The sequence below is a fragment of the Podarcis muralis genome, chromosome 1 (assembly GCF_964188315.1).
Source record: "Podarcis muralis chromosome 1, rPodMur119.hap1.1, whole genome shotgun sequence".
Taxonomy (NCBI): Eukaryota; Metazoa; Chordata; class Lepidosauria; order Squamata; family Lacertidae; genus Podarcis; species Podarcis muralis.
Genome location: NC_135655.1, coordinates 113,736,849 through 113,749,575, shown reverse-complemented (window position 1 = coordinate 113,749,575; position 12,727 = coordinate 113,736,849). Strand labels below are relative to the sequence as shown.

Genomic DNA, 12,727 nt, shown 5'->3' with positions numbered 1-12,727 from the left:
CATCACCTATCAACATTCCCTTTCTGCTGATAGGACAAACTCTATGTAAGAGAATGAACAGACAAACAAATCTATCATTTAAGAAACAGGAACATGCAGAAACTACTGCGGCCCATGTTGCTCTGTGAAACCCATGCAGAAGATACACAAAACCAATTGTTATTAATTCCACTTTCCAAAGCAGAGATTAAGGAAATCATTCTTTTAAAAATGGCAAATAGTAGGACACCTGGATCAGATGGATTTCCAGTAGAGTAGCATAAAACATTCATAGATCTCTTGGTGCCAAAACTTCACCAATTGTACGACAGGATATTTGATAAGGGAACTTTATGAGAGGCATTTAACCAAGCTTGCATTGCTGTTATTCCAAAAACAAGCAAAGATCATACTCAGTGTGCTAATTACCGTCCAATTTCACTGATTAATGTTGATACTCTATTGTCTCTGTGCATGTGCCCATGCCTCTATACCAGTCAACCTCCCAATGCCTTACCTCTTGTGCTACCAGGATTCTGGCTCCTAAATAAGCAAAGTAGATGAGGAGCCACAGGTTTTTTAAATTTCAGAATCAGCCTAAATACTGTCAGCAGACTCTAAAGGCCAATCCAAACAAATCAGGTTGTATACAGCCCTGATAACGAAGTAACACCCTTGACCTGAGTAACTCGTTGGCTTGCTCTCCTTTTTGCCCACATGGTTTGGAACCTGACTACTAGCCCATGAAATGGCATCATCCAGTTCTGGCACTTTAGATCCTGGCATGCATGGACTAGAACCAGACCCTCAGCTGGCCTTGGACTCCACAGCCTAACAATGAGCTTGGCTGAGGTCTGATGAAACTTAACCTCAACGTTCGACATCTGACCTTAAGCTTGCTATGTACTTAAAATAAACAAAAAAAGAGTCAAAAGGAACAAGAAGCTACGGAAACTAGATTTCATAAATAACAAGCCAGCATGATGTCCTAGGGTTTAAATGTGGATTATGGAGGGATCCTTACAGAAAAGAGCATTGTCTTCAAGTTGGCAAACCATGTATTGTTTCCATGTGTGATGTTTAAGGTTAGAGCATTAGTTCAGTATTTGCAGAACGTAAAATGAAGCTAGAATGAGCATACCAACCTTATTTTCTGCTTTGATGCAACTGCTCTACTTAAATTAGAGTTCGTTTTTTTAAACCAGCAACGCAATGTCACTGTAAATGGTTTTCAAAGTAGCTAGTGACCTCAATTAAAGAAAAATCCTATGTCACTTCCTCCTACATGCAGCCTTAATAATAATATAAATAAATAAATTGGGCTGCAGGTGAGAAAGGACTCAGAATTCAGTAATTTCTATTGAATAGAATGTACAATTCATTTCCATTAATAATTTCATATGCAATTCAAATTTTACAACTCTCGTTTTCTGATTGTATATTGTTGGAGTCTGTGGGAACTTTCTGAATTGAAGGCAAGGATGCCCCATAGCTTCCTGCTGAAATTCTGTAACTTTTGATACTACAAATGTTCCAGGGTATTTGGGGTTTTACTTTGTCTCACTTTTGATGTGCAATAGTACAAGTGTAAGGAAAAGGATCCTTCCAGGTTATGTGGCCAGCATGACTAAACCACTTTTGGCGCAACGGCATGATGAGTGCCAGAATGCATGGAAATGCTGTTTACTTTCCAGCCACAGCGGTACCCATTTATCTACTCATTCCGGTATGCTTTTGAACTACTAGATTGGCAGGAGTTGGGACAGAGCAACAGGAGCTCATCCCGTTGCCCGGACTCGAACTGCTGACCTTCTGATCTGCAAGCCCAAGAAGCTCAGTGGTTTAGACCACAGCGCCACCCGCTCCCTGTAATCCAAGTGTACCCCTCCAGACTGTAATAATGTGGTAACAATGAGGAAGCATTACAGAAAAATGAATAAAGTGGAATAATGCATGGATGGTCCTGTATAAATCCACCATTAATGGACTATTTCTGGACCAATTATATATCAAACACACACACCCAACATAAAAAACTCAGTCTTTGCTTGGATAATGAAAGTATGGGGAATACAATTTTCAGAACTGTAATGTTTGATACGGAATCTTATAATGTACTAAGACAGCTCTCTGAAAAGATGGCCTGGCTTCCAGTTCTACTTAGTGGAGCTCCTAGATATTTTAATAAGCTCTGCAGAAGCTGTCTTTCCACAGGACATACATTAGCTCGCTTTCACATTTGCGAACCCTACAATATTATTGCTAAAGCCTTTGGTTAGCGTATGTGGTCATAAACAGTGAGACACACCATCTCCCACAATCCCAGTGATGTTAAAAACTGCTAAGTGTAACGATACGTTTTGTTTTTATTTCAACTGGGTAAAGTGGCTGCATAAAAAGAACGAATCACACAGAACTTAATTGGCTGTCATTTGCACAGCAGCAATTGGCGAAGTAACTGGACAATGTTATTTTATTCCGGCTGAAAAAAAATGCCATTGCAAAGCTGACATGCTGCATCTTTTGTTTCCTGTTTATTCATTAGCTGCATGACACTCTGCCACAGCTGCAAGCAATTAGAGAGTTTTGAAATGTTCTATAAGGTCAGTGATAGAAATTTGCTAAAATTAAAAAATCAGCAAAACAGGACAATTATGTTAATTCATCAACAAAGCAGAGGTCTTGGCTGTACACCACCAATGTAGTTGTGTCCAAATATTAGTGGGGAAATGCAGTCTAAGCACTTGCCCGCCTGCAATACATTGTTAAAGTACAACATTTTAGCATGTTGCCCGATCTCTACCCACCCCCCTTTTAATTACAGTCATATCTTGGAAGTCGAACAGAAGTCCGTTCAACTTCCAAAACGTTTGGAAACCAAAGTGCGGCTTCTGATTGGCTGCAGGAAGGTCCTGCAGCCAATCAGAAGCCGCGGAAGCCCCGTCAGGTCAGATGCTGAGGTTCCAAAGAATACTGGCAAACTCACTTCTGGGTTTGTGGCGTTCGGGAGCCAAAACGTCCAAGTACCAAGGTGGGATCCACGTTTGGGATCCAAGGTACAACTGTACTTATTTTCTTTATTTTATATTTAAAGCATTTTCACCACACTCTTTAGCCAAAATAATCTTCCGCATCATCTTCCATACCAATTAAACAACACTTGAAAGGGCAGTCTGTGCTCTCAGGCTTACAACCTAAAAACTATGTCACAAAAGAAAAAGGGAGGAGGAAGGAGGAGGGGAAGGAAAGCAATTTCATATACAAGTTCTTAAAGTTATAGTTCTTACAATGACCAGCTGGGATGGAAATAACTCAGGTAGCCATTGCAGAGTTGCTATTACACTTCCAGTTTAAAGCAAAACAGCAATGATTGGATGCTGCTAAATGGTCCAAGTCTGGAAGAACCCAGGATGAAGCCTGTTCTTCCAAAGGTCTGAATTCCCCCTATTAAACTTGCTTCAGGGCAGATGGTCAATCATCAACCATCCCATAAAATATGCCTCTACCACCCACATCCTCTGAACTTTTTAAAAACAGAGGCATTGAAGAAGCCGAGGCACTCAATTTACTGGAGCACTTAGATGGTCTGCTTCCAAAATGCTGTGCAGACACATCAGCTAATCTTTAAACTGCTCCTGGGAGGAAGACAGTGGTATTCATTTCAGAGAAGAGGAAGACATCTAGACCCGTTTCCCCCCCTTTCCTGGAACATATTCATTAAACGTAACAACATCTCACAGGTAAAAAGTGGTTGTGACTCATGCATTCAAAATTAAAGAGCATGTCACTGGCTATTAAAGTTTCTTCTGGACCATGATACTAGCTCCCATAAAAGCTGTTCAAAATACTTTATATCACCAGCATAAATAATACTGGGAGGAAAGCAGAGAGAAGAAATATCATGGTGCCCCGGTAGCAGCCAAACCAAACTTCTACACCTACAACCCAAACACCCACCTGAAATAAAACATGTCTCTCCCCTATCAGTCTCTACTGCCACAACAGGTGCTGTAAATCTCCAACACTTTGACTTTACCTCTGAAGGCGCACTCTTCCACTGTCTCCCGAGACAGCCGGATGCCAACAATAATTTAACACTAGTGATATCCAAGAGTGAGATTTATTATGTCTGTTTGTATATGCAGGGAACACAAAAAGAAGAAAATGTTAAATGACTTGTTCAGTTCACAGCAATGTCTCATCCAACACCCGACTCCTGGTGTTCAGCACTATTTTGGATAACCTTTATCCTACAAATATTCCTACTATAAATTTTTCTAGCACTTCTTTTACTGAATGATGTGCTTTACAATACATATCTCATTATACCAACTGATTTACAGCAGAACCAACCTGCAAAATACAATGTTCTTACCGTTTAGAGCCAGATGTATTAGATCTAAGTCTCTAGAACATTGTTTCCCAAACTTGGGTCTCCAGCTGTTTTAGGACTACAATTCCCATCATTCCTGACCACTGGTCTTGCTAGCTAGGGATGATGGGAGTTGTAGTCCAAAAACAGCTTCAGACCCAAGTTTGGGTCTCTAGAAGAAGGCATCAAGTGGTTTAGGGTTTAGGAATACAATCACTGGGAGAAACTGGGCCACTCATCTAGTTTAACTGCAAGCAGCAAAAGTATTACATAGCCCTGATATACAATTCCACAACTATTCTCTCCTGAATCCTATTTAGAAGCAATCTCACATTGCACCCTAGACTCTACTGGTATCCAGCCTATGACAGTATAGAAACATTATAAACAACTTGTTACCCATTAAATAACAGTTAATGAATTTGTGGAGTCGTTTTGGAATGCATCTGTAGTGCTGAATATTTTTTTGGTGGTGGACAGTTCTACAGATGAACTGTGTTATGTTAAAAAAGCAAACAAACATGTTTTAAATCTGGTGCAGATAAATCCTCTCTTGCTTCAATACTGTATAAATTTAACAATATTGTTTAACAATAGTAATCTATTGTTCCTTATTTCTCTTCCCACACCATTCATGATTTCATGGACTTCACTTCTTACTAGACATCGTGTATGAGTCTGAAAACTCTTTGAACCCACTGTGTAATGTGCAGATTCAACTAAATAACAACCAATTAAATTATGCCCATACTTCTGCGGTAATCCTTTCTGCAAACAAAACAGTACAACCATTGAAGAGAAATCTAGCATGATTTCCATTGCTTGGTAGTGCTTCGAAAATAATTAGATAACAAAAATAACCAGATTCTTGTTGTTCCAACATTGTTAGTAAATGCAGCTGATGATCTGATGAGACTATTTGAACGGAATGATTTCCTGTAGGTTTCATCTATTACGTCAGTGAAAACTAGGGCAAATAGTTGAGAAGAAGCTAACAAACCAAGGTTTCTTGATTGCAATGCTGTGGAGGCAAGACTATTTACTGTCTTGTTTAGGAAGTTGTAAGAACGGTTGTAAATGCATTACAAATTACTTCGGTATGCTGAAAATGGGAAATCAATATTCCCCCCCTTTTCAGAGGGCTAGTTCAGAACTTAATAGTATTAAGTAATTACTTTTACTAGTTCTCTTGGGAACTCTAGGAGAGAAGCAACTCCACTTCCTTGCTTATTGCTTACCAATACAGTATTGCTCACTTTAATCAATTTAGTAGTTCAACTATGATTGCTTTTACCATTGTCTTTGGTTAAGTAAAGTTTCATAAGGGGCTGTTTGAATTGATGTTTGACGTGCAATTACTAGTCACTGCCTCATCCCCTCTTAATCTAAAGTCCTCCTTACATTATGCATTTGGGTATGTAGACCCAACGTGCATTTCAGTGGGAACAAAGATGCCGTACACTAACTTTTGGTGATGGCAAGACAGAATGTTTATGCTCCAAAATAAATATTTTATCTGTCAGAAGCAGAAAGGCTCAGAGACAAAAAAATAAATCTTTAACACCTCCAGCTTAGTACACAACCTATGATTACACTTGGGCAGGACTTATTCAAGCCTGATCAATTACATGGAGAATTTGTTTGTCTTTCCATAAATGGTCCTATTATAAAGGTTCTGGCTAGCTAACGTGGTAGGTGGTAAGGAACTTAATGAAAATAATAAATTGGTCTGTATCCTGCAATCCTGCCACGTGACCCGGAAGTGTCTGCGGACAGCGCTGGCCCCCGGCCTATAGAGTGAGATGGGCGCACAACCCTAGAGTCTGGCAAGACTGGCCCATACGGGCAGGGGTACCTTTACCTTTACTTATCCTGCAATCTACCATTTGGGAGTGGGTGGCGCTGTGGTCTAAACCACTGAACCTCTTGGGTTTGCTGATTGGAAGGTTGGCAGTTCGAATCAGCACAATGGGGTGAGCTCCCGTTGCTCTGTCACAGCTTCTGCCAACCTAGCAGTTTGAAAGCATACCAGTGTAAGTAGATTAATAGGTACCACTGCAGCAGGAAGGTAAACGGCATTTCCGTGCGCTCTGGATTTCATCATGGTGTTCCATTGCGCCAGAAGCGGTTTAGTCATTCTGGCCACACAACCCGGACAAATGCGGGCTCCCTCAGCCTGAAGCGAGATGAGTGCTGCACCTCATAGTCGCCTTTAACTGGACTTAACCATCCAGGGGTCCTTTACCTTTATCTTTTTTACCATTCGGAATGCAGTACCAGAGCTTAGGATGAACAGAGTCAGCTAAAAGGAGTTTTGCGGTTTGAATTTGTTGGGCAGAACAGAGTTCTAGTGGGCTGAAAGGTAGAGCCTTGACAGTGCGGTTGGAACCCCTGTGGCAGATTAACAATTGTGTTTGCGCCATACATATTAAGCTGTTTGCTCCAAAACTGCTCTACTTATAAGTGAACAGCAGCCATTACAATGGCACTATAAGTCTCCATATTGTACAAGCTTTTGTGTGAGAGATAAACAAAGAAGTAAAAAAAAACCTGAAGGTTAAAAAGACATCACAGATCACAGGCTATTGTATTGACAACATTACCTGCTGGTGTTATTATCCATAACTCATAATGTCAGAAAACACCTGTCAGGACTCCACATTAGGAATAAAGCTCTCTGTTAAATTAACAGACACGGATAACTGCAAGCTCATACAATATGCAAGTAAATAAACAGTATTCGTATACTGAATTGGCCCACGATTCTATACGTAGTTGATGTAAGCCTAAATTGTAATTTCTGTGCTGTATTAATCTCCTTGGACTGCATTCCCCCCCAAAAAAAACTCTCTGGGTTAAAAAAAAAAAAGTAAAATAAATTAGCCACACACTGGAAAACCATTCACTATGTGTGACTTTTGCAATCGTAATTAATGCTGTAATTTAGCATGGTTGTCATGCAATCAAATCTTCTACATATTAATCTGAGTTCACTGGGACTTATGTACATAGGATTGGAGCCCTAGATTACCCAAAAAAATGGAGACACAGAAAACCTGGACCTGTGAAATACATGCAGTTTACCAGTTTATAAGCACCACTAACTAATGTGATTATATGCATGGACTTGAACAACGGCACGCTGCTAAATATTTTATTTGTTATTAAGGCATTTCTTTTAAGACCTAAGTACATACATATTGCCACTGTGTACTTCTAATTAAAAACAATAATTTAATTTGCAGATGAATCGATATGCTAGCCCCCTCGCCTTATTTAATCATGCTATTTAGCTCTCTCTTCATTGCTCTGACTAAAGCAATGCACAAAGTTAACAGTATGTGTCTGTTGTTTGCTGCGTTTTTACTTTATATGCTTTTATTCCAAAGGTGCAAGGAATCCTCTACTGTCAGGAAACTGACCAATAATATCTGGAAACTTGTTCAATCTCCATGAGCATGAGTATATATTCTGCAAAGGCTTACTAATTAATGCATTCATGAAGGAAAAATATACCCACCCAGCAACAATACTACAGTGTTAAACTACTGAAGTGCCTCTAGGATTGCATTTTTAAGTCGTCTGCTCCTTTTTTGGAAGCTGGCAACTAGCTGCCTGCCTGAACTTTCACTCACTCACCTGATCATGTGATAATCGGTGTAAGAATTTCAATGGGGGAATGGGCTTCTACTCCTTAACAGATACCAGTGAGGGCAGCATTTAGCACTTCCCTCAACACTACAAACTTTGTCAGCAGAGAAGTTACACCTTGGGAACGCTCACCTGGGAGAACACAGCTGCACCTACAGTGGGTTTTAATTTCTTTCACATACTCGGCACATGTATAAAACTACATTTCTCTATAACATTGTTTCCTTTCATAAATTCCTTCAATAATGCTAACAATGTTTGATTTCCCTTTTATGTGTGTTATTATTTTTTAAGGCTTTCCTCTCATGGGCAGCCATACTTTCCTATGGCTCACCTTTTTTCTCCCCTTCTCCCTCTCCTTTTCCTTCTCCTGGTTTTAGCAGAAGCACATACTTTCTTGTGCACGTCATTTCAACATTCTTATTCCTCCCCCTTCCTTTTTCTTTCTTTAAATTGAATCCTATTTGTCTTTTTATCCCCTTCAGCATCTTGCACTTATGTACTGTCCTCTCTCTTGTCTCATTACAGACTCCCGACTCCCGATTATTCTTCCGTTCTTCTCCTTTACCTACCACCCATTCCACCTTGATTCTTTCTCTGAATTTTCCATCCATCACTTTTATTCTCTCCTCTTTATAATCTCATTCTCTAGATATTAGCTTCCCACCACCTTTCTTGCACACCCCGCACTGTTGACACAAGAATGAAGGCTGATTTCTTCCCCCTCACACCCACACACTACAAGCAAAGGGAGTCTGCTAGGAGACTGCTTTAGTCATAAATACCAACTGCAGAGATTTTTCTTACGTGCGATTACAGATTGCTGTGTATAGCTATTAATAGGCAAGTAAGGTAAAGGTAAAGGTACCCCTGCCCGTACGGGCCAGTCTTGACAGACTCTAGGGTTGTGCGCCCATCTCACTCAAGAGGCCGGGGGCCAGCGCTGTCCGAAGACACTTCCGGGTCACGTGGCCAGCGTGACATCGCTGCTCTGGCGAGCCAGAGCCGCACACGGAAACGCCGTTTACCTTCCCGCTAGTAAGCGGTCCCTATTTATCTACTTGCACCCAAGGGTGCTTTCGAACTGCTAGGTTGGCAGGCGCTGGGACCGAACAACGGGAGCGCACCCCGCCGCGGGGATTCGAACCGCCGACCTTTCGATCGGCAAGCCCTAGGCGCTGAGGCTTTTACCCACAGCGCCACCCGCGTCCCTCTAATAGGCAAGTAGAGATAGCTAATTTAATGAGCAGGCAGTGTGTCAACTGACGTTTATTAACTAATTCAAGTATACATATCAGCACACAAAATTAGATGCATTCTGGCTCTGCTGGAAGAAATGGAAATATACTGAGAATTTAGAAAATAGATTTTGCCAGTTGAAAGTGTAAATGGATTAGAAGAAACAAGTTGTACTTGACCATAAATCAACAACAAACCGTTAAACTTCATTTCCCCCTGTAATTGTACTTACCTTTTGAAATTTAGAGATTATAGCAATGGCCAAAATATAAGATAACTTTACACACAGTTGAAATTGAAGCCAAACATCTGGTGCCTGAGCCCTTGTACCAGACGATATTACATTTCAAAGCAGGATTTTAAAAATCCAGACTGGTGCTGAGCCTACTGCTGCCTCTGTTTTGGATGCAGTCAAGTGTAATGGGTAGGGAATATTTAACCAAAAGAGTAGGGGGAAAAGACATGCGTGTTGTTAATGATTTCAATTAATTCAGTCTGATCACTTCAGTAGCATAGCTGAAGCTGAATACAAATGACCACTTATCAAAGTAGGCATACTTAGCATCCATCAATATGGCAAGAGTTTTACCAACACCCATAGGGACAAACATAAAGCATTTCCAGAAAATGTGAAATTCTCCTTTGCGTTTAGGCAGATGTCGCCTATATGGTTACGCATTCACCACATTAAATGGCTTGGGAAATGAGCATCTCTAGTTGCCGTGTGTTCTGTGTTGCATACAGATTGGTGAGAAAATACTCTGCCTGCAGATGAAAATGGGGAAAATGGCACCTCCCTGTAGAGACTGAGCCAGCCACTCAATACATTGACATTTGTGACTCACCTTAGGCAGTGATGAGGCTAAAGTTGTCCCTGAAGAGAAAAAGGTCATCATAAGGCAGGTATCTTTTAAAAACAAAACAAAAACAAAAACTGGGCAGCCTAGAAGTCTTGCAAAATGATAGCCACCAATCGAAAGCTTTCCAGTGATGACAATATAGCAAATACAACAAATAAATGGTTGAATATATTGCCTCGTATAAGAAGGAAATGCCGAAGAAGTCACTGCGGTTTTAGTGATAATTGTATTGTGAGCTTTATCTCAAAATATGGAATAACAACTTCACCAAGAGTTTTACAAAATACAGAGCAGAGGGAGACAGATTACTTAATAAATGTACTGATTCTTAAAGATATGTGGAATAAAGGCAGGTCACCTGAACAATACAAAAAAATAATACTTGATTACAAATAGAACGATGCATTTGCTTTATGGGAATCAAGATGCAAACCTTAATACACATCTGAGAAAACAGCTATGTAAGATGTTATCCATACTGCCAAGCAAAAAGGAAAAAATATCTTACTTTTTCATCATCATCGGTGAAAGGAGCACCTCCAGGTGTTTTATTTATCGCTTGGGCAACGCCAAGAATTTCACCCTCACTGTTTCTTATGGGCATGCAAAGCAATGACTTGGTCTTGTATCCAGTTAGTTTGTCAATCTCGTCATTAAAGCGGCGATCCTACCCAAACAGAAAGAAAAGGTTATAATTGGGACTTACAACAGAATGCTTTTCTGCATTCAATCTATTGCAGTGCTGACCATCAAACTTTTCCCAGGTTGAACTCACCAAACTTGATAGTGATTGATTCCATCTATCTGGCCTTTGCTAAACCTTAACTTTGAGCATGCTTTTGTAGTGCATGAGGTAACAATCATAAACATAGTCACGTATTGCATTTCTGTATATTGTACTTATACAAATGTTATTTCCCTCCCCCCACGTGTTCCTGGTTTTTTCTTTGCTTCTTAGGGTTAAGTATATTTCCCTCCGGTTTGGATTATTCAGATAGAATGCCTATAAATCCACTAGGAGACTTGAAATAGCACTTTTTAAAATATACACATTAGTTGCAACTGATCAAAAAATCCACCTGTTCAATTTTACTTGAATCTTGCATTGCCTAAGAAGTGAGTCAAAGGTCACATCAGTAAATTCTTAGGATCTAAGTGTTTCAGAAGTGCCTCCTCTGCACTTTGAGCCCATAAGCTAACTGCCCGTCGTCAACCTCACAAGAGCTGGAAGTGGCAGCGCACATCTCTGCTCTGTGAAGCATTTATCAGCACTGGTGCCATCATTAATGTCAAACCACTCCTACATCATATGTGCACCCTGGGTGCTAGCTCTGGGTTTTGCTAGATGTGAGTTCAAACAATTTTTTTCAAATACATAGTAGAGAGCAATAATTGAACTATTCTTACACAACCATCCCAGCCTATTATCTCTCGCCCTGATCTTGCCACTGTGATCCAAGCAACGGTCACCTCCAGGCTTGATTACTGTAACTCACTCTACGTGGGGCTGCCCTTGAGACTGACCCAGAAACTCCAGTGGGTGCAGAATGCTGTGGCGAGACTCCTTACGGGGTCTTCGCCGCAGGATCACATTCATCCAGTGCTATACCAGCTGCACTGGCTCCCGGTGGAGTACAGGATCAAGTTTAAGGTGCTGGTTTTAACCCCTATACGGCCTAGGACCCTCATACCTACGGGACCGCCTCTCCTGGTACACCCCACAGAGGACTTTATGGTCTGCAAATAATAACACCTTGGAGATCACGGGCCTCAGAGAGATTAGGCTGGCTTCGACCAGGGCCAGGGCCTTTTCAACCTTGGCCCCGGCCTGGTGGAACGCTCTGTCACAAGAGACTAGGGCCCTGCGGGATTTGACATGTTTCCGCAGGGCCTGCAAAGACAGAGTTGTTCCGCCAGGCCTTTAGTCGGGGTTCAGTCTGACTCCCCTTTCCTTTTTGTATAAGAACTAATATGAAAGAGGCCTCCCAGCATTCTCACAGGCCCATATAAGATCAACGTAAACAGTTGGGCCGATGAACACTTACTGTTCCCAACCCTTACCCTGCGGAAAGTCATCTAATTAGACTTTAATTTGATTTTGACATGTTTTTAGGAGGTAATTTAATTATTGTTTGATTTTATACCAATGTTATGTATCTGATGTTAGCTGCCCTGAACATGACTTCGGCTGGGGAGGGTGGGATATAAATAAAAGTTTTTATTATTATTATTATTATTATTATTATTATTACTACTACTACAGCAAGATGGGAGCTTAAGCCCCTGAAAGATCCACACATGTATGCTAGAATTTTATCATGGATATCTTGTGTTGATTATAAATTGTGCAACAACACAAGCATTATATCTAAACAAAACCACACAGCATCACCTAAATCAAAGGTTTAAGGGTCTCAAGAAAATGTAAATCCCAGAAATCCAATTTGTTGTATGGTTATTGTCAAAACAGATATGGATTTTTTTAATAACAACAACAAAAAGCACAGCAGAGTATCAAAATATTTTCTTACGCCGGTCCCTTGGTATTTTGCTCACTTCATCTAAATCTAGAACATTCCTACATCCTTGACTATTTGCCTCCAGTCCATTTCATACTTCAAAAAAT

General features: G+C 40.6%; 1 protein-coding gene across 5 annotated transcripts in view; it reads right to left on the bottom strand.

The window, feature by feature from the left end:
* PDE11A (phosphodiesterase 11A) overlaps positions 1 to 12,727 on the bottom strand; it is a 152,437-nt gene that overhangs the window by 111,616 nt on the left and 28,094 nt on the right. For all 5 annotated transcript variants that reach the window (XM_077916644.1, XM_077916640.1, XM_077916653.1 and 2 more), the window contains exon 2: positions 10,610 to 10,768. In XM_077916644.1, coding sequence (XP_077772770.1) covers positions 10,610 to 10,768 — 159 coding nt within the window. The remainder of the gene's footprint in view (positions 1 to 10,609; positions 10,769 to 12,727) is intronic.